This window comes from Pithys albifrons, chromosome 2 (genome assembly GCF_047495875.1).
Source record: "Pithys albifrons albifrons isolate INPA30051 chromosome 2, PitAlb_v1, whole genome shotgun sequence".
NCBI lineage: Eukaryota > Metazoa > Chordata > Aves > Passeriformes > Thamnophilidae > Pithys > Pithys albifrons.
The window spans coordinates 54,225,359-54,249,187 of NC_092459.1; the positions used below are offsets into that span (position 1 = coordinate 54,225,359).

General features: G+C 37.5%; 1 protein-coding gene across 9 annotated transcripts in view; it reads right to left on the bottom strand.

The window, feature by feature from the left end:
• Window positions 1–23,829, bottom strand: part of PTPRK (protein tyrosine phosphatase receptor type K) — a 415,886-nt gene that overhangs the window by 222,735 nt on the left and 169,322 nt on the right. For all 9 annotated transcript variants that reach the window (XM_071549052.1, XM_071549044.1, XM_071549051.1 and 6 more), the window contains exons 4-5: window positions 13,431–13,512; window positions 11,479–11,594 (exon numbers count right to left, since the gene is read on the bottom strand). In XM_071549052.1, coding sequence (XP_071405153.1) covers window positions 11,479–11,594; window positions 13,431–13,512 — 198 coding nt within the window. The remainder of the gene's footprint in view (window positions 1–11,478; window positions 11,595–13,430; window positions 13,513–23,829) is intronic.

A 23,829-nucleotide genomic window follows, 5' to 3' on the forward strand; every position in this document is an offset into this window, starting at 1 on the left:
TATATAATTTACACTCTAAAGCTCAGGATTTGCTTACTTAAGCTCATCTGCATGCTTCATATTGAGAAACAAAGTGAATTGGGCTCCTACTTAAAATGAAAAATTAATGCACTTTCAGAGAAATTAATCAAAATAAATTTTAACAAGCTTTATAGTTCCAGACCAACACCACCTAGGATTTTCTTTTCTTTTGCCTCCATGATTTCCTACCACATTATCTTCCAAGGCTTGGAGCAGTTACTCTAATTTCTCTGTATTAGAATTTGTTTATTGGGAATTCAACTGCACAACTACATTTTCAAAATGTTTCTTCATGTACAGCTTACCCAGTAAAATATTTTTCTATCATTAAAATGATGAAAAGTTCAAACAGAAAAGAGTCCTCATCTAAAACTGAATGTTAAAGGAAATACCCTCCATTCATTTCAGCCTATATCCCTTGCACTGGTAAGCCATTAGCCAGTCAGAGTTCAGATGCACTGTCACGATCTCTTAATTAAATTCTTCTTTTTAATGTCAGGGCATTGCTACTGATTTTAAAGGAAAGGGAAGAAAGGCAGCAGTGCTTTCTGCTTATTAAGGGTTCCTGGTACATACTGTTTCAATTTATGTCCTGCTCACACTGAACAGAGCTTGAAAATGCTGCTCAATTAGGTTTTAAAAATTCAATTTAAAATTAATGTGGAGTTATACTAATGGGTAATGGCTGGACCCTGTGCAATCCTTGGTTCTTCCAGTCCCTTGCTGTCTGATTTGATAACCCTGAATTGCTCATTTAGGAGAGGTCACCACTAGGCAGTTCTCCTTCTTTTGTGAAAATAACTCTGGGCTTCACAATGAACTACTCTCTATCAACACTTGATTAAAAGAAATATAAGCCTGTGAAAAAAAATCTCCTTCATTCTGGTGTTCCATGCATTTAAAATTCCAATCTTAAATAAATCTCTCTTACTTCAAGGTTATGTTTCATTTGATAGGAGCATGAATTTATTAAGTTTTTTTCAGGCAATGAAATTAGATCATCTATATTTTAAATAAAGTCTACACAGCTTAAAAAAAGAACAGTCTTAGGTAAATTAACAATTAGTCTTAAATATCTCTCTTCTGTCTCATAAAAGAAATCAAGCATTTAATAAATATGAAATGTCATTTTAGTGGATCTTCTTAGAACCCAAGTGGAAGGAACCAGAAGAATCTAAAACTCAAAATCTTATTCAATTGGTAGAATTTAAGTGCATTTCTAATTATCTTATACAAATTTAAAACTTATTGGCATTTTTCCCCTGAATTTTTCAGGTTGAAAAGAAGTGGGGTTTGCTTTTTTGTTTAAACAGCAATAAGATACCTTTCTGTAGCAATGTTTCCTCTAAATTTTCCTGAACCTTTTTTTTTTCATACCACTGATTTTTATAAGCCTGGACAGTTCAACCTTACACATCCCCATCCTTTTCTTACTGTAAACACCTTAAAATAAGTCTGCTCCACTGCTAATAATTACAGTCAACTCTGGTTGCCTTCTCGGGGCCTCGGCTGGATGCCGGGATGCCTCCAGAGATCAGAAGATGTCAACACTTTGGCTGCAGTGACACATGCACTACTCTGGCAGCAGTGCCCTATCAGCTGGCCCCCACTCACTAGCTCCTCACCTTCCCTCATGCACTCAGGCAGAAAACTGACCTGGAATAAAAAAAAAAAACTTCCTGAAAACATACTCCCTCCCCATATATTATCAGCACCAAATGGATTAGCTTGTGATCAGATTCACTGCACGGCCACTGGGAGCAGAGAAAAGTGCAAGTCACATGTGGTGAGCAGGCACAAGTCCACAGTGTGTCTAAACAACTCAGTCCCCAAAGGTGCAATCATAACTTCAGCAGCAGCAGGAGGACTGGAAGGATGCCCTCAGCAGACCAGGGAATGAAATCTCTGCTGCCTACAGGAACATGGAATTTGTAAATAACATGCTCCAAAATGTTCCTGGTTTTACACATTATGTAAAGGGAGAAATGCAATTTATTTGGGGGGGGGGGGGGCAGGGGGGAGGGAAATAATTAAAAAATTAAAAAAGGGTTGACTGCAGATAGCTAGAATGCCAGAATAATGTGCTCTCTCTGACAAAAGACATTCTCATAAAACAAACAAACAAAAAACCAAACCAAAACAAAAAACCATGAGGGGTGTAAACAACAGAAATAACTATACTGTTCAAATTTTACTTGCATGTAGCTTTTCAGCACACACAGTATATGCTTTTACAGCATTTAGGACACAATTTCCAAATGGAGAAAATTCTAAAAGAATTTCTAAAATTATTTCAGCATTATTTTTACTTTATTTCCTTACACAAAGGTCTCAATATATTCTTGGCACTTGAAAGCTTATTGACATATTATAAACATAATAAAGCATGATACCTAGTTATCGTAAGAAGGTATAAATAAAATTTTAATGTTTTCCCCCAAAAAGAGCAAACTACTGTACATGTGGGCTTATTTTTCCGATTTTATTTATAAATACACAATTTAAGTCTAAGAAATAATTTTTTTTCAAGCAGATCATGAACTGGAACTATAGCTTAAATAATATGGCTAGATAGTCCTGTCTTCTTCTTGGTGCATATGAACATGATATAGCAATTTCTTTTATATGATTGATTTTTAAGAGGAAGCAGGCAGTTAAACATTTTTAAGTGGCAAATTATTAGAGCTTGCTTATTTAACTTGCTGGTCTCCTACATGCATAGTAAACCTGAATAAGATTCTCCTGTTCATTCATTTATTAGAAGCAAAAGCCACACAGCTTTTCCCATGCAAACGTACACTGAAGATCATGAATGAATGTACCAAGCCAAGTTTTATCCTGCCTACTATACTGCAGTACAGAAAACCCCATGATTATTTTAAATGTCTTGGTTATATGCACTGCTGTTACTCAAACTTGTCCACTTTGAAGCAGCTCAAATTTCTGTGGTGCTGCATTGACCCTCCTACTGAAGAAATCAAGGGCTCTCATGAAATAATTTAATTGAAAGCCATCTGGTCCTTTAGAGGTGGCAATACCAATTTATTTTATTATAATAAAAGGCACCAGAGGCAAACTGGTAAAGTGCATACTGCTGTGTCCCTGACCATTCTACTACACAAATAAAAACAATACTTGTTTTCTCTGAACATTTTAAAGCCTCTTATTTTGAGTCTAATCTAACACATGACAAACATACAAAAAAAATGTATATTTTAAAAAAAAATAATAAAGAAGCTTTTCAGAAGGCTATAGCTCCTGAATGGAGCACTGTTGATTACAAGGACAAAAGAAAAAAAAAAGAAAGAAAAAAATCCCAATCAAACAACCACATAATTCATAGAAATACAAATTCCAGACACAGTGAGTAAAGATCTATACCACCTTGAGCAGCACACATTGAACTACAGTATTATACCGCAGGAAAAAAAACATTTGCAAAAACCCCCACTACTGAAGACCAACACTCCACGAGACAGCTCCTCGAACAGTTCTCAGCAGATAATTCTACCTTTTTTCTAAAAGCAGCAAAGTATACCTGCTGCTCTTACTCTTCTGTAATTCATTAAGCCCTGCAGCTATTTAAGTGTATTAGGTGACCTACCACACATCACACCCCCAAGGAGAAGACAACCTGAATGAAGGCAATAACAGATGAGTCACGGGACAGAATGGCCAAAGAATTTGTAATTGTATGTTTTTATAAACATCAGCTAATTTCAGGTGTCTCATTCACATGGGGTTTTAAGCTTCTGGCTGGCTGAGGAATTACTACCAGGACTACACAGAGAGGAAAAATTCCACTGCAGTTGGTCTACCTGTAAAGTACAAAATGGCAGGAGAACAAGGTGGCACCTGGAACACCAGGCGGTCACTTGGAGCTGTCCCCAGGGCCATGAGTAGTGAGTGGCACAGCCTCCAGCACCTGATGCTCCAGACACCAAAGGACCCCAGGGAAGACCTACATGGATGACAAGCCCAAAGGCTCCGTGTAAACTAAATGACTGGTAGCTATGCAGACCAGAGGACTTAGTTAACTGGGGCAGAATTAAATTAAGACCAGGAGGATTACAGTATTTCATGTTGCTGAAACCTAGGATGACCGGGCATCTAGGGGAAACTGCCATATTTATCCATTAAGCTGATAAATTGAGGCAGGAGAGAGGGAGAATGGTTCATTCAGGGTTAAATGACATAGATAGCATGAAGGGTGAATAAAGAGTTAAAAAAAAAAAAAAGGTCCAGGACAGAAAAACCCTATGTGAAACAAACAAGTTCTGAATACTGTATTTTTCATTGGTGAATATTCTTTATGACCATGTCTGAGTCAGTAGTTTGTGATACAGAATAAACTACAGGTCAAGTAATTTATGAGGAGCCTGATAGATCACTTTAAGGCAGCTTTTCATACATCTTTGAAAAAAATGTTTGGAAAACTAGAACATAAATATGATGAAGTGAAAGTGCAGGTACAATAGACAAGTCATTGCAGAAGTATACATAATGCCTCCCTATTCTGTTGCTTGCTTTCAAAAACATCTTTTCTATAAATAAAAGCAACCAATATGAGACAAATGAGGGAACTGAAATTTCTGTGCCAGCCTTGAGCACAATAAAGAAAAGAACTTACATGCTGCTTGGCCCTTGTCAGTAATCAAGATAAAGGTAAGAGACTTTGAGCAGGACTTTACTGGCTGAATAAAGAAGATTTGGTATAATCAGTCCAGTTTGCTGGGCAAATTAGTACTTGCTTTGGGCAGATGATGTTGATAATTCAATAAAGTCTTGTCCCCTTGAGGGTCCTCAGAGGTTCACTCACCCACCATTCTTGCCATCCAGGGAGAAGAACAAAACCAGAGCCACAGGCCTTCTGTCCCATCACAGCCTCTACACAACATCATAGCTTCAACTCCTCCTTAGGGCAAGCAGGCCTGACTGACTTATTTCAGTTCAAACCCAAAAAGCATCAAACTTGACAGTTGACCAAAATCAAAAAGGAGATCAAAAGTCTCCACCAGTTTCACAGTTGAAACCCTGAGGATGCTAACAAGGTACTTTCTCTGAACTTTCTCTAGACCCCACAGAAGAAAAAAGCAAAATAAAACTTCTCTAACACTCAGAGTGGACTCACCTCCTCTTAACTTTCACAGGTCATAAAATTTGTGCAAACCAACATTCTTCAAATGTAATGAAAATGGTGAATTGGCAGGAGCACTGTAACAGCAAATGTTTCATCATCTAACTAAAGAAAGGGCATCGTTTCCAGTTAAATAAATCAAATGTAATCAATTGTACCAAAATGCAATGGGATCTCAAAAGGCAAAGTTGCACTAGAAAACTCATAAAAAACCCCATGCAAAATGACAGAAAAGGTAGTTAAATTGGACATGACTTTCCTATTACAGATACATATTTTTGAGACCACAAGTGAGCCTTCCAACATTAACTGCAGCTAAATGCTTTACCCCAAAGGCTCATGGCCAATGCTCAAACCCTCCTGCTGAATACTGATCCATGCCTTCACATTCTGGATACAGCAGGAAAAACGGAATTGTGCGGCATAGCTTCTTTCCTTTGAGAGGAAGTACCATCCTTCCAAAAGCAAAACAAACAATCAGTTTTTTATCCCTCAGCTCCTTGCCAAAGGCACAAGTTCTCATATACACTCACCAGTCTAAATTCCTGGAATACTCTATTGGTCTTTATACACTTTCCAATCTAAACTTCTGGAATACTACATTGGTCCTGCACAATGCATCATCACAGGACCCCATCCGTATGTGCCCAGTCCAAAGACTTGTTAAAGAGCACACATACACAGCACCTAGCAAGCGAAGTGAATGCTAAATATCACATCATATTCTGTGGCAACAGCACCAACACCAGAGATGCTGGTGAACAGGGCATTGAGGGTTATGGTAGCTTCCTCAACAAAGGGAGTGGGATATGACCAGTTGTTTGAGCCTGAACAGACGCTCGTTCATCCTCCAGTAACAGTTGGTACTGCTGGGAGGTCAGCCCGACTCCATTGTTTTTACAGCAATTTGCATTTTATTTTCCATAATGCTGTTTAATTTCACTTTTTCAATTATTACTCTCAGGCAATTGCTTTAATTATCTGTTATTCCACAAGGAAAGACACTTTCCTCTGGCGGAGAGGAGGGTTGCATCAGACCCTATTAATGCTGACGAGTCTCTCCACGGGCAAGCGTGGGGCTGCCTTGCCAGCCTTGGCAGCCCAAGTGGAGGGCAGTTAGCCAGCACCGACAGCTATTGCTGACAGATTGGCCCGCTCGCCACTGTGCTGACGGCAATCTGCACAGGATTACAAGGCGTGTATTAAACCTTTAAATGCATGCAGCCGGCACCCCTTTGAATTTCAGATTCACCAAAGCAAATGGTATCACCGCAGACCGTGGCAAAACACATCCAACTGCAAAGCCAGAACAAGCCGCTTTCCCTAATCCAATGCTATGTTAATGCAAAGCTCAGCAATGATGGATGGACTCATTAGTGCTGCAGTTATTGCCATCTGAACCTGGTGCCAAGACATATGGTTTAACAGATGTTCTAGTAAAAAGCTCTATACGCTGCACTGTGCGAGTGTCCAGTTAAACTGGACATTGATAAGACACTGAAAATCGTATTGGACTTCTGGGAGCCACAATTGTTCCCAGCTCAGGAAGCCGTTAAACACAGCACAATTATGCAAAAAACCCTATTGCACTGATATCCCAATTAGATCGGCAGAACAAACGCTGGACAATACATACACTGCTCTCTGTAGTCTTGGTGTACCCAAATGTTATTTAATCTATCCAGTTAATTCTATTTCTCTACCATCTTAGTAAAGAAATGAAGCTAGCTCAAACCAGTGGAAGCTTTCTCCAAACACAAATCTTCAAATCAAATAGGCAAACAGAGCCCCCCCCCCTCCCCGCTCTCATTTTCATGTTCAGAATGCCCTATGTGCATTATTCTTTCAAATATTTAATACATAACATGTATCCATTCTGAGCACAGGATTAACATGCACGAGCAAGTCCTTTGCAAGCTTATTTACTGATGTAACTCCACTGAAATGTATGGCATTTTTCAGGGAAATAAATAGAATTAAAAGGGGGTCCTTTTTACACTAGTTCAACAAATCAACATGTACAAAGCAGTAATGTGCATCTAATGTTAATAAAAGAAAGAGCCCTTATTCTTTAAAGGTCTTTTAAACAAAAGACAATTCATAGGCTTTGGAAAGAAAGAAAATCAGCATTAAGTGGGCCAGAACTGATTAATTATGATGTCTATAAACACTATATTAATATCTTAAGGATTATACACACACTTATGCCTTTCTCTGACAGGAAAGTATTTTTCAGTAGGAACTTCTACTATCTCCTGCATGTTTTAATTTAGAGAATACCAATGGATACCTGGTGGAAAAACTAGGTTACTACCTTGGATTTGGGGGACTCCTATCACACAACCCAAACTGCTTCAGGGTGTGCAGTGGCACCAAACTACAGCTGCTGGTGTGTGATGTTTTGCAATGGAAATTTAAAGGGGAGAGGGAAAATAGTGAGAAATACTCCCCCTTTCCCACACCAGCATGACATACAACAAGACTCAATGTATTTCAGAAACAACATTAATGTTGTTTAACATTTAAACAAAAACTAAGGACTTTCAAACTGTTTCAGAATTTGCTAATAATTGCAGGCCCTAAAGAGAATCCTTCAGCCTATAACCATAAAAGATTTGACAGCAGATTAGGTTGAAAAGTTCAAGAACAAAAGAATTTGAGCTGCATTTCTGTCCTTCTCCCATACCTACTATTCACACTATCACTATCACAGATCATCTTGTTTAACCAGTTAAATCTCTATCTGCACAAATATTTGTTCTGTATTAATGCAGCTCTAACTTTTAAAAACTTCTGTTATCTTTACTGTTGATCTTTCAATGACAGAACTATGACCGCCCCAGATCTTGGTCCAGTGCAGCTGCAAAATACAGGAGTGAGAGGTAAAAGGTATCAAAGGTCACAAGAGACCAGACACAATCTAAAAACAAACAAACAAAAGCAGAATCTGCAGCCATGAAAGTCAAGAGAAGTTCAATTCAATGCTAATCTCTATTTGTCGGAAATGTTTACAGATATACATTTATAGAAAATGGAGCTGATGAAAATACTGTCATTATAGCAGTAAATACACAGGAAATAGTGTAATGAAATGCTGTGCCTATTTTTTATCCATTTTTATTTTAAGGCACATAAAACTATATATACATAATTATATATACACTGGGGAAAACACAAGCATGGAAATGTGCAGGCTTGTAGATCACGGGTTTCCCCCAACAACTAAAACAAAACTGAAGTTTATATAGGACACTAGAAGGAAACATGCTACTAAGATCATCACTTTTACTTCAGGTTGTTATAATCTTTCCCTCTCCCCTGCTTCTAACCAAACATCATAATCTTTTTCTACCTGCTGGCATTATTTATATAGGTAATTTAGACATGAATCAAGTTGGGGAAAAACACACATAAAAAAATCCAAAAAATGAACAAACAAAAAAATCCAAACAAACAAAAAAACCCAACCAACCAAACAAAAAAACTAAAATAAAACCCCCAGACCAAAACAACAAAACCCACTCCCACCAACAACAAAAATCCAATTTCAGTCAAAATCTTTTTCAGTCAAATCACTTTCCTGAACTGACTTAATGGCATGATGCAAAAGCTCCAGCCAGCGCTGAGAGGGATCAAGAGGGTGAAGCCGAGATTGTGGCAGCTCAGACCAACCCTAGGTGAAGCAGCTGCAGGACTGCAGGACTTTGAACATAGAGCAGTGTGGCTGTTTTTTTCTATTTTCATGTGCTGCTGAATTTACTTTAATTCTTTTCAAAACAGGGAGCTAGGGGAGCCAGAGAGCACTGGTAGAGTCTTTAATAAAATCTCTGCCTGCACATCTTTACTGCTTCAATGCAAGCAAATGAGATCTTAGATCACTTCAGATACAAAAAGCCTGGTGTCCCAGATTCCACCTTGTAACTTTCCTTATCAAAGAATGTGTTTTAATAGCAAATTCTTTGCTGGTTTGTTTTTGCTTTTTTACTTTTTTTTCTCCTCAAGGAAATAGTTTTTCTCTTTCAATAAGGACATAACCAAAAGCTATTTTCTCTAGCACAATGTGCTTGGAGAATATCTTCTTCCCCACCATCATCCATTTATTTTTCATTTCTGCACTTTTTTTTTCAATGGCCTTTCTTGTTATGAAAAGAATACACTCCTGGAATGTTTCAGCTCAAGGCTCTCAAAAACAATTACTTAGGCATTTGATTCGATCAGCCAGTTCTTCCTTTCAGGGTATTCGGGCTTTATCAATCTTCAGTTTGGTCAAAGGTTAAAGCAAACCTTTTCCAAGTTACACTCCAGTGCCTCATGAGGTTCATACATATCCATGCCAGGTTTTAAAGAAAAGGAGTAAATTCACTATTACCCATGCATGACAGCAGTAACTTTCAGTGTAACCTAGGGAAGATAATTGAGAGAGAGGGAAGGTTGCTGATTCACACTTATATTGGGCAAGTAGGATTGAGGGATGGAATGATGTGTGATGATGAAAAAGAATAAATTGGTGAAAATTTGGCACTGTTTATGAGAAAACAAGAAGGGGAGCCAAAACTGAAGTAGCAAGGTATCTTCAAGAGTATCAGGGCACTTCACAGGCATGAGCAAGCAGAGTTATAACCTCTAACAGACCTTATCTTTTGCACTGTGAGAAATTACCACATCTGTGATCCACATACACATACAAAAAACAAAAAAAACAAACCACCCATGAAACATATGGAGGGGCAAAACATATGTTTTCCGAGTTGATCTGGCTGCTAACTGAGCTTCTCAGGGGACTGTAAGTTAGAAAGCATAATCTGTCAGAATTATCTGACTCTAAGGAGTGAGTGAGAGGAAAGATTTCCAGCTGGCTGTCTCCATTGGGTCTTTCTGACCCACGATCAGCTAAAAGTGGTGCTTCACAGGTTTGTTGGAATGCTTCTATTGCTATTGTTCTGCTTTGGATATAATAAAATCCAGCTCAGTGTCATTTTGTGTGCTTTGTGTGCTCCATTTGGCAAGTCTCTGAAACCAACTCCTTTTCCTCAATGAATGCATTATATGTTTGCTCAATTTAAACTAATTACTGCTCCAATTCATGGAGTACAAATTCCTACTGCTATGATACCTTTTCACTAAATGCAATGCAGTTACTGCTATACTTGCGTTCCTTATTAATTCTGCAGCATATTTGTCTGGTAATACATTTTGCATATTAGATCTTTTTTTAAATCTATTTTAAAAAATCTCTTTAAAATTTTAAACCTATTACATGCATATATGCAACAGTTCATCAAGTTTTGTTCACTTTGCTATTAAACAAAAATTAAACTGCTTAAAGTAGCTGATTATAGTCCACTTCAAACTACAACACATGACAAAAAATAGGTATTTTGAGGTTCTGGCAACAGTTCATTTAAAAGTACGTTTATCCAAAAAGTACTTCAGAACTTTACAATTCTGAAAATATACAGAAATGTACATTTAAAAAAAAAAAGTGTTAGAGAATATATTTAGAAACCATTCTAAAGGAATGTTGGTGCTTAAGGTTTACATATAACGAAGGTATATAAAGGTACACATAAAATTCAAGTGATTTTTTAAAATCATTATTAAAAGGCAAAATTTAAGTTTTTAAAGAGCAACTGGAAACTTTGCTATCTTTCTGATTAACAAGTCTTAACTGTAAGTAATGTCATCCCCATGCTATGAAGAAAAGCAGTTTTTTGGAGAGATGGTGATGTCCATTTCTTCTTTTTCTTCTTTTATACTAAGGAGTTTTTTCTGGTTTTAGTCATTCTCATAAATTCTGACATAGATACTTAAAAGTTCAAGTTCCTCCTATTATGGAGACAGAGAAAAAGGACATGTAGTGGTCCTTTTATGCTGCTCCATTAAATATACTGCTGAGTAAAACTGATATACACAAAGTACAGACATGTCTCTCCAGCCACCTGCTTGGACATGTAATTTACATGATGAAATAATGCTCAAAATTCATGACAGTTGTGTAATAGCTGTGTCTTACTTGACCAAATTATTTTCATTTAATGGTGACAAACTTTGATTAAGAGAATTGATTTACAAGAAGAGAAGGCCCACAATAGCTTTAAAGGCAAACCTTACCCCAGCATTCACACCAGTTGTTCGAATTTTTAATCCGAGCTTTTTAACATTACAAAATTGAATACATGTTTCTACATTTAACTGAGATAAAATTGCATTTAAATAACATATTTTAAATGCAGAATAAAAAAGGCTTAGGAATTTCAACATTTCATCTCCAGAAAGTAGCTTGTCCTCTAGCTAAACAGACTTGCATGAGTTAGCCTTACCTGGAGCCATAACTTGTTATTCACTGCATCTCTCCCTGTAGCAATGCATTGAAATGTAGCATTCTGCCCTGCATTGACCTCTACATCCCCCAGCCTCAAAAAATGCGGAGACTTATCTGCAGAGGGAAAAACCAAAAATTATACATAACACTTACTACAAAAAATAAAGGTGCCAGGAACATTATTATCTCCCTCAGCATCCATATTTTAACAACTTTTGGCTAAAAAATACAAGCAGAAGAGAGAAAATCATTTGTTTCATCTCTGTTTGAGGAAGAGTCCTTTCCCTTCTCCCTGGTGGTTTTAACTTTGTTATATACAGGTTATAATAAAGTCTTTTTAAAATCAAAGCCAAAAAAGGAGAACAAATGCCAACATGTCAGCAGAACTTTACAAAAAATTATCCTAAAGACTTCTGACTGTATGAAAACCATAATATTGAGAAAAACCCAATTAGCAGCATACTGCTCAAGCAAATAGAGAGATACTATTCTTGCTATTTGCAATGCAAGTCAGCGCTCTTGTTCTAGAAAAAGAAATCATTCATGCTGTTGAATACAGCATTTCAGGAGCTGACAAATCTATTTCCCACACTGACAAAAGCCCCTAGGAAACCTCAGTGGCAAAACCACCTGAAGGATTTATTGGACCAAAGAAATCTGACAGACACTTCTAAGGAATGGGTACCCTACACAGCTTGCCCATCCCTTTCTCAAGACCTACTAAGAAAACAGTAGCTGAACTGTTAGTTTGTTGTGCCTCCTAAAAAAAAACCCACAACACACAGGAAAATAACATTAAATTGGAACAGGATTCAAACATCAGTAACAAAAAAGAGCTTATCTGAATACTGTAACATGCTGATAATCTGATGGGATGATTGTACCTTTTGTTTTGTCACTTGAGAGAAAACACACTGGAGAGGGGCAAAAAATTAAAAATGAAAGCCAGATATTGAATCCAAGCAGAGTTTTGCTGAGTAAAGACATCAGATAGCTGGCCTGGCTGAACTATGAAAAGGTAACTCACTTAAATACCCTGTAAGCTTGGTAGACCCTGGGAGCTATGGTTTTAAAAGGTTTGGGGTAGAAGAAAACAAGATGTGAGGTTGCTGTTGCAACTTTATTATTTGGCATCATTTTGCAAAGTTGGGGCATGGTATTGTTATATCTTGAACATTTCAGAAAGCAATTAAATTATCAGCCATGTGGTACGTTACAATGAAATCACATTTTAGAAAGGGCATGTCTGGGGTAAGATCAAAAGAGCTGAACAGAACCAAATTGTCAAAAAAAATTTGATAGCAAGTGCCAGAAATGGACAGTAACAGTTTCTTCCTCACAACTTCTTATTTGGAGAATATTCTCAATATCACAACTTGTGTTTGCATGAGTGTAATTATTCCCCAGGATTAAGCAGGGAATGGCACACATGAATGTCTGATCAAAAAAAAAAAAAACAAAAAAACACCCAAAAACCAAAACACCAACCATGACCAAAACAAAATTCAATCCCTCAGTAGTTAAAAACCTCCTTTTCTTCCTTTTTTTTTTCCAATCTATTGTATCTGTTCAAAAAAAAGAAAGAGAAAAAAGAAAAATGGCATGAAATCTGATAAACCCCTACAAGAATCTGCCAATTCGGTTTTCTTTAATCAGTGAGCACACACTAACATTAAACCTCATTTTATTTTGCACATCAACTACATGACTTAGACGACACTGAAGAATTTCTGCTTTTTTATCTCTGTATAATTTACCTCTGGCAGAAAAAGAGTTCACCCAGATAAATCACTATTGCAATATTACATTTCCTCCTGGAAGCTGCAACAAAAATACTATTGAAGGAACAAAGAACATCAGCGATCAAGTGATGAAAACTGAGCAGTCCACAACAATATCAAATATGTCCTGAAAAGACAGAGAAAAATGCAGCTCTTAATCATTACTTACCACAAGGGTAACTCAGGACCTGGATGTCATCAATGGCAATGTAGCCATTTCTCCCATCTGAGACTTCAGCTTCAAATATTACCTGTCAAATGAAAGAAAAAAATGTTTACAACACTCATTTCTACAGAATTCCCCCAGTGGCAAGCGTGTAGATATAAGACACATTGCCTTTTTCATTTCGTTGAAATTCCTACAAGGGTTGATGACTGAATGGAATATTTATTACTTAATGTATTGCACTTCCATACCATTCATATACATGACATGGTTTGGATTTGCTGCTCATAGCACAGTAGAAAAACATGTTGATTACCTCAATTAACAATATATGGCTTTCACTCAGCTAAATATACAAACATGATTCAATTCTCAAAAAACACCATTACTCTGAGACAGGTTAGACATCACAGCACACAACTGATCAACCAATTTATATTCTTGTTGGGGGTCACAACATCGTCCAGTCTCCTGTAACCTTCTGCAGCTCAGTTGCACAGGAACGCATGCAGCAGTGCAGAAATAGTGTGGCACTCCCCAGTGGCAATGAAAAGAACAGCTGTAGCATGAGGTTTATGTAGTAGTTGTTAACATCATTCTTCATTCTTGCAAGGCAATGTGGAAATTTCTGTGCAGGAAGGAAGAGACTGTCTTCACATTCAACATCTTGTCCCACCCCAAATGGGCAGTAACAACAAAGAATTGCTCTTGGATGGCTCCAGAGACCAGAACTGGATTTTGCTACAGAGGTACCAACGTATTACCAACTGACAGAAAAAAAATCTATTGACATAATTCATGTTTCCTAGTATGGACCAAAATAAACCCCAAACAAACCAAACCAACCAACCAAACAAACAAAAAAAAAAAAAAACAACCCAGAATGAAGCATGCGTGTCTAAACTAAAAGGAATATAAAGGAAGATAACAGGAAAGCATGTAACTAAAAATTCAGTCAAGCGTGATAATATAAACTTGCAGTCAGGATTGCCCAAATTAAGTGCATGTCAGGCTTTACTATGCAAGGCAGGCTTAAAGCAAGTCAGCTGCTCTATACGTAATGTTTTCAAGGAGTTTACATCTTTCACTCTTGGGGACAATGTAAGAGAACTGCAAAGGCAATGGATTAACAACCCAAAAATGTACCCTGCAGGTGAGCAGAAGAATGCTGTCCCCATCAAGCACCTTTTTTGGGTGTTCTTACCTGGGAAACCACATGGCACATTACTAGGCAGTAATGACCACTTCACTCTTCAGTCTCAAGGTAGTCCTTGGAGCAAGCAGCTCCTGTTTATCTCCAGACCTCCTTCTTGACCTCTCATTCACAAAAAATACCCTCTTGAGGATACGTGAAATTTATGTAACCTGGCTCTGTACATTCCATCCGGTACACAACTCACTGAATTTCATCACCTTTACATCCCATCCAGACATGAAGTACAATTCGACTTCCCCCCACAGGAGGAAGGGATCCCAGGTGGTCTGTTTATACCCAGAGATAATTTCAAAACCTCAGAGGGGGAAAAATAAAGAAAACCTCCAAGGAAAGGTGGCTATGGGCATGTTCATGATATGTTTCACAGCACTCCCAAACTGGTGCTTTAATTGCAGAAAGAGGAAGCCTGAGGGGCACATATATTTTGACAGCACTGAACTACAATTCTTCTTCCAATGCCTTCAGAAGTTCTTGTTAAGTCTTCACTTGTAACTCCTTTCTTTCTTTTTTTTTTCTTTTAACTTTATTGTTATTAATTCATTTGGAAGTAACTTAGATCCAGTTCCCAGGGAAACTTGGCCTATGTGTGTCCTTTTCCTGTATGTTGATACCTTCCCACGCTGGGGCTCACGGAGGAGAAAGTTACCTTTCTTGGGACATAGCTGGGAATTAACTTATTTGGGTTTTTCTACCTCTACCAGATTACTTCAAGTAATCTCCACCCACCAAGAGTAGGAAGTCATTGAAAAAGGAGAAATTCATGGGAAATGGTAAGATAAAGACATGAGAAGAAAAAAACCAAAACAAACAAACAACCCCAAAACAAAACCAAAAACCAACCAAACAAAAAAAAATCATAACAAACCAGAAAACATGAAGAAATATGGAAAGGCAAGAAGTCTATGAAAAGTTGTAAGGTACAATGTTTACAAGATAAGCAGAAGAAAAATACAGTGATTAAAAGGACAGATATTAGAGCGCTGAGATTTCATGTACACAGTGCTAAACTATTATTTTTTACACTCATAATTGGTATAAATACAACCATGAAACATTCATAACTATGGACACAAGATAGCAAAAGGTGCAGTTCAGTTAAAAAATTCTTTTCAGGTTTTAATTTCATAACACCTGTTCACATTTAAAATGGAAAGTAGAAAAAGGGAATTGCATACACAGGTGAAAACGTATAAAAACCATTTTAGAATACTGACAAGTCAGACCAGGAACTGGGGCTGTCTTTTCTCAGATATGCATACACTACTTGAGAAAAAACAGACTGTTGAGCTATTCCTTTCAACAGAGGAGGCTTATCCTAATAAGACACCAGTGCTTTGGGAGTGAATCCTGCACTTCATCTGCACTGCTGTTCAGTTTACAGTCCGAGAAAGAATGGCTTCAACACTTCCATTTTGGCTGAAATATAATTCAGATCATCACTCTAGCCAGAAAACATTAGTTGCCTGTGCAACTATAAATGTTCTTCTACTTATTACAATTTAATTGCATGCTCATCTAGTGTACTTCAGAGAGATGCTTGCTTCCTTTAATGGGGGGGGGGGGGGGGGGCGGGGGGGCGGGGAGGGAGAGCGAGAGAGATAGAGAGAGAGAGAGAGCGCGAGACCATTTCCACAGGATGAATTGGGCTGGCACAGAGCAGGGCTGCAGAGGCAGCTATCCTGTCTCATTTGTACCAGTGTTGCCACAATGAATGAGAATGGAAAACACTGGATTGGGTCATTCAAATGCTACTCAAAGGAATTAGATTTGATCCCTGAATTTTCTGCATAGTTCCAAGGTGATACTCACATGCTATTTAATTCTCCAAATAAAATTGCATATCCTTCATTACCAAGTGACTACATTCAGATGCAAATGAAGATCCAGTGTCAGAACTCCCTGAATTGGATGCACTCCTACATATTTAGCCATTCCTAATGCATCTCTTGTCCATATATTGTGCCATTTTGTCCCTAAAACCATGCATGCTTTTAGTGAACACAGCATCATTTGGAAAAATCCATGACAGCATTAAGAGACACTTCCATTTTCTGGTTTGTACTGGACTTCCTTTAATGACCCAAATCAGACAAATTGATGCCAGTCACCCCTCTATATTATACACAACTTTGAAGACCTCTATTATATGTCCCAAGTAATTTTGTCTCAAATTTGAAGAGTCTCAGATTGTTCAGTCAATCTCATAAAACAGCCATTCCATTTTCTTTGATTATACTCATCCTTCTCTCTGAAGTTCTTTCTAACTGCCCCATATTCTTTGAAAGAAGAACTGGCACACAGTAAACAAAATATGAGTAATAATTTATACAACAACATAATATTATTATCTAATTAATACTGAACTTTAACCATTCTTAACACTTCATTTCCTTTTTTTAACCATCACTGGGCTCTACACTGATGTTTTTATAAACCCCACAATCTCGCTGCAGAAAGCTTCAACCGAGTCCATTGTTCATGTATGAAATTAGTATTTTATGTGGTGCACATTATTTTATATCTCATTATCTACACTAAAATGTGCCTGTCATTTTATTGCTCACTAACACACAGTTAGAGACACTGTGATGGTCCTTCTACAGGACCTCACAATTACTTACTGTCCTTGTTATTCCAAAGCAGCTTTCACCAAAGACTTCTGTCTTTGCACTGTTCTCTGGCACCCACTCTGGTCCCATATGAACATGCTGAAAGGCATAAATTTCTAGAGGGTGCCTTGGAGCCTTTGAGACATATTGATAACTTATTTCTACCTTCTATTTTTCCTCTTAAACAATTATGTATCTATGGAAGTATATCATAGATTGATATCATAGAATGCAGCTTAGCTTCACTATAAGGATGTGTAGAGGGGCATTTGGGAACCTAACTACACTCTATCAATCACATCACCCTTAACTTTATGCTTGTCAACCTCTAAAGGGCTCTAAGTTGAAAATAAGATGTATGATATGCAGTACATAATTTAAGAAAAAAAACAGAGCTGTTTTGGTTTAGGCACTGTAACATAGCACATACTTTTTCACATCCCAGTTTTAAAATGCAGATGATAATCACTCTTCAACTCTTATTTCAGAAATAAATGTTTTGAACAACTTAAATACTCAGCAATATTTGAATGCAAAGAAAAAAGTAGCAATTATTACAGCTTAGATCCCTACAGAGGTTTAGTTGTTGAAATTTAACACATAAGAAATACCCAAACTTTCACATTCCTTCACAGACCTAACAATGCATCCTGCAATCATCATGATGGCTAAGCCAGATCTTTCAGGAATATAAAAAATGTACCTCTTAAGGACTGGACTCAACAAATTTTTAAATCTGGTCAGGACCCAAAAGTTTAGGTATCATCACCATTAGCTCATTTGAGGCACTGATCAAAATAAGGACTCCCCGCTAGTTAATTAAGTACAACTGCAGTCAGGAAACAGGGAAAACAATTCTGGAGCCCAAAGTCTATCCTTAGGAACACAATTCTTCCTAAGTTTTGTAAAAGCTGTTTTCTTGTAAGTGATAAACCACTACCACCAGCCAGGATATTTTCAGCACAGTTTGAAAACCTCCTTGTCCTTTCTCTGTCTGACTAGTTCTGACTACTCCTGTTAGCCAAGGAGGCAGAATCTCCCACAGTTTTGTCAGCAGTCCTGCCACACCATCATATATGCAGAGCAAACATTAGTTAGATAAAAGAGAATATGAAAAGTTTTAGTTACAACAGAAATGTAGTGCTTAACTGACTAATTTTTCCTGTTAGACTTTAACACATGGCATTAAAGAGAGGTGAAGAAGAACTTGAGATGGAAATATAAGAAATAAAAATAAACAAAAAGGGAAAAACTTAGATATTGTAATTTCTACAAAGCATTCAACTTGCAACATATTTTTGTTCATGCATAGTATGATTTCTTCTGCCTGAATTATCTGAAATCTAACTTGTAGAGAGATGAATTCCAATGCTTGGTGGAAAAGTGTATTAGAGAGCTGTATGCAAACAGAAGATGTCATGTCTGTGATAAACCACAGTAAAAGCACAGTGCAATGCACACACAAAAAACTCCCAACAAAACCAACCAACCAAGCAAATAAACAAAGAAAACAACCAAACACAACAAACACACACACAAAAAAAAAAAACAAAAAAAAACAACTGACCTTCAACTAGAGAATTACTGGAACCTCTGAGCAATTCCGATATGCATAATACTGATTATATGCATTTTGAATTTTGCCACCTCCCACATAATTTTTACTTAATTTATCAATAAAACAAATGAAGAATTACTTAAAACCAAAAGAACCAGCGGAGTTATATTAACTGAAGGTTATAAAAAAATCTACTTCATACACATCTCTTTCATTGATTAGTTTTCAGTTTTGAAAAGAACAGTAGGATGATTCCAGATACACTTGAACCTAGTACTTACACTAGAAATGATTGAGATTAAATACCACATAGAAGCAAGTTTGTTTTGTAGTAAAATAATTTTCCATAGATGAAAAGCCATGAACAGCAAGACCTGTTATTACATAAAACAGTAACAACTCCTACTCATTGACAAGTTTCCAGCCCAATCCAGTGTTTTTACAGTGTTAAAGGCATTTTAAAACACTAAATCAAAGGTTTTAATTACCAAGAAACTAAAAATTAATATAAACATGAAAACAGTGTCATGTTACAAAAGAAACACTTAATGGAAGCTAACTGAAAGAAAGGAACATCTAAAGAAATTTTACCTAACATATAAAAAATTTGTTGACATAATAAAAAGCATTTCCCTTTTGAAAGTCATAGATAATTTTACTGAACTAATTTAGAAACCATGAAAACATAATTACTTCCATTTGAATGCTTAACTAATGCTGTGAGGCAGCCTTTGCTGCTGACAGGATCCAGAAGAACTTACAGCACAGCAAATCAAACACTTGAGTGAAAACTTTTGGAGCTCAAGTCTGCCAAGTCAGCTAACACCTTATTACTTTTTTTTTCCTCAATAACACACCTCCTGACATTGAAAACCAAAGGAGTTAAGGTTATCTTCTCACTAGTATCCTTGCCAGCTGAGCTGATCATCTCAGATTCTTTGAGCACCTCAGAGACACCTACAAGGAATCTTGACTTTCACACCTCCTCTTATCCCCAAAGTTATATCCAAGCTTCCCTTGACATATAGAAATTTATACCCCCAAGATTCATCTCAGTTCATGCTCTCTGGTGAGGAATCATACAAAAAACCCATGCCTACAAAGGGTCTTAAAGGCTAATCTTTCAGAGAATTTATTAGTTGTAAGTGGCCTAGCCACCTAACTACCCAATCCCCAGGGGAAAAAAATTAAAAAAAAAAAAAAGAAAGAAGGGCACATCAACACCCCCCACCCCCCCAACGACCCTCCCAAAAAAATCAAATCACACCACAACCCAAAAATTGTCTCTTTACATGTAAGAAAAAACTGTAGGTGAGCTTTTGGTGAGCTAAACAATAAAATATGAGTAGAGTTAATAACAATATTTACCTCCACAAACAAGATATATGTTCCAGGAAAACACATAATTAATATGAAGCGTAACAAGCCTTTGAAAGAGCCTGTATAACAGTTATCCAATGGCAGGAAAAGCTAGAAATTGGACTCAATGACTCTGGAAACCACTGTATTAGTAAAGAACACTAGAAAAAAAAACATTCTTGCACTTATCTTTGATTACTCTTAAGTTACTTACGCCAAAAGTTTCTAAACTCCTGCCTAGAAAATGTCTAGATGAAGCACTACACATGGATGACTTACAGCTGTTCTGGCTTTGGAGCAGTAGTAGTTTATTGTGTCTTATGAAAACCCACCCTGCTCTTGACTGACTGAAGAACTTCAAGGAAAAACATCCTTACATAGCCCATAAACACCAGATCTTCAATAAACCAAAACATTTATTAAAGTTTGAAAGCTCTTAAATGATTGAAATTTAAAAATATCAATAACACTGCACACAAAGGCGTGACTTTTAATCATAAGCAAAAAAAAAACCAAAACCAAAAACAACATTAATGGCATTGTAAATTATCACATTTAAAGGTTAAAATTGGGAGACAAGCAGTAAGAGCTAAGTTAAGAATCAATATGAAATACTTGACACTTTGATTATTTTTGTAATATACCAAAACCTTAAGGAAACAGTTTCCAGTATCACAGAAGCAGTCCTTTTGAACACTTGAAAAACTGCCGTAATATAAGCCTGGCATGATGCTCCTGTTGCAACTCTAGAGCAGAGGTCAGTTCTTTTTGACTTTCAGTGAGCTTTGGGAATTCTCTACCATATGGAAAAATTTTTACTGATTTTTTTCTAAATGCTCTGTTTCAAACCATATGCATTCACAGTCAAATTACCGATACATTTGAACACACTCTAATCATAACCGTTATTCCTTGAAGTAATATCTGCATTAACCAGCATATTCTGGGGGCCACACAGTGGAAAAGTAGTTGGTGGAAAAGGACACAGGTGTCCTGGTAGACACCAAGTTCAACATGAGCGAGTAATGTGACCTTGTGGCAAAGAAGGTCAAATGGTATCGTGGGCTGCATTAGGCAAAGTGTTGCCCACAGATCAAAAAGGAGGTGATCCTTCTATTCAGCACTGGTGAGATGATACCTGCATCCAGTGGTGAGCTCCTCGGTGCAAGACAGACAGGGACACAGAGAAGAGAGCCACTGAACGAAGAGTTAAAAGATGATGAAGGCACTGGAGCAACCCTCAAATAAGGAACGGTGAAAAAGCTGAGACTGGCCAGACCAGAGAAGAGAAGGCTCAGGGGGAATCTCATCAAAGTATATAAAAACCTGAAGGGAGTGTAAGGACAGTCAGTGTGACAGGACCAAAGGCAGTGGGCACACAGTGAAACACAGAAAGGTCCCTCTGAATATCAGGAAACACGTTTTTTATTGTGAGGTTAACTAAGCAATCACACAGGTTGCTCAGGGAAGTTGTGAAGTCTTTATCCTTGAAGTTATTCAGAAACCATGTGGACACAATCTGGGACAACAGACTTTTGGTGGTCCTCCTTGAGCAGGACCAGATAACCCACAGAAATGCGCTTTAACCTAGACCATTCTGGTTTTGTCAAACTGATGGCCCACACAATAATTTCATTTACATTAAATAGAAGGGCTTATGTTCAATTTTGACTATATATCTTCCAGAAACAAGATGTACTTTGAATTGCATATAATCCCTTTCTCTTTAGAAAGTGTAAACAGAAAATTTTCATGCATGCATTTCACAATTATTAATATTTACTAAGTGTATACTGATAGAATGCCAGCCACTGATTAACATCTGTCCCTTTTATTATAATTACTGCCTACGAACAATTTGTGGAACAATGGAAGCAATATTTGTATAAGTCACCTGGAAAGATTTGCTATACCCTTCCAGTAGCATCTAGTAAAAACATAATATCATCTATGAAGAAAGTTTTGAGCCATGACAGGTTCTCCAGCAACCATTTTTAGCCATGACAAATGTTATGGATAACCATGGAGAAGCAGAAACTCTTTCAAGGGACAATGCAATATACCTCAAATAATCATGCCCTACCCTCTGCACTTGCAGAGCAAGCTCTCAGAGACTTCCTTGCCAAATGCTAACATCTGAACAAACAAGTTTTTTTTAAAACCCAAAGCCCAAAATCCATTGTGCTAATTCCCATTTGTTTCCATGTGAGGATTCAAGCCTAAATGGTCATGGTACCCTGGATAGCGGAGCTGACTGATGCAATAACTCCTAAATTATCTTGTATGCTCTTTTTCTATCTTTTCTTACTTGATTTTTTTTTGCATTTCAAAGCTTTTCTGTGTTTTGGTTTAACGAATCAGAAGTTTCGGTGGGCAGTGCCACGTGGTCCTGTGGTGTAATGGAGAGCACTCTGGATTTTGAATCCCAAGGTCCTGAGTTCAAGTGTCAGTGGGGACCATCCCCTGGCAGTTCAATGCCTCCCAGCCATCCCATCCTGTCACATCTCAGATGCTCAACAGGGTCAGCCCTGGTTAGTACCGGGTGCTGTGACAGTCCCGACGACTTCACTCTCACTGGCCAAGCTCTCTCGGCTGTGGCAAATGGACCCTTAGGACTTAACAGTGGGGCCAGTTCTGCACATGCTGTGCCTCACCTAAAAAATCCACTGCGCAGGCTGGAAGGGCACACCCACGTGGGGAGAGCCCTTCCCAAATATTAGTTCGCGAAGTCTGGCCATACACATACATACATACATTTGTGATGACTGTTTATCAGCAGTGACTACAGACCCAAGAAATCCATGTATTTATGAAAGCTAAACATAGGACCTTAATTTAGAGGCGGAAAAATTTCAGGGAGGAGGCAGCACATGCAAGTTTTCCAGAAGCACATTACAGCAAAGAAATCAAGTATAAAATGGCTTTTGTCACAGTGAAGCAATGGAATGCAATCTCATCTTTGTATTAACCAGGAATTCATTGCTCCATTGTAGTTTTGAGCAAATCAGTTTGACAGACCACACCTTTACTTTAGTGTAAGTAGGATGATTTCCACATTGGGTTAGGATAGAACAATCTCAAGTCATGCCTAATAGCTGGTTCAACTCCTTTTTGGAAAGAAATTAACTGCAAATGGTTGGCAAAGTGACAGCAAAGCTTATCAAATCTGCATTTGTGAACTAAAAAGCAAAAGAACCAGTTGTTTCTCATGAGCATGATGCATTGAAAATGAGAACCCAAAGAAAGAGCTTAAAGTTGTGCTTCTGCTTTTATAAACAGATATACCTTAAAAAAAAAAGGAATACATCTCCACAGATACACAATGATATCCACAGACTTTTTTCTCTTGAAATTTAGTTTTGTAAAGTAAAAGAACAAAGCATAAAATCAATCACAAAGCCAAAAATCACCCAAAAACACCAACCAAATGAAAATCATTAGCTGAAGCTTTTGAAGTATATTACCTGAGAACCTTGTACATGTCATGTCTAGGGTGCACACCTGAGACCAGGTTTTGGTGATTTTGCCTTCAGTGAGACTACCCAGCAAGACCACAAAGAGAAAGACCTTGAAAAGGCTTCTAGATATAGTAAATATGCCAGACCTCCAGATACTCACATTCAATTTTAACAAGTCTCTCTGAAAATTATCTTCCTACTT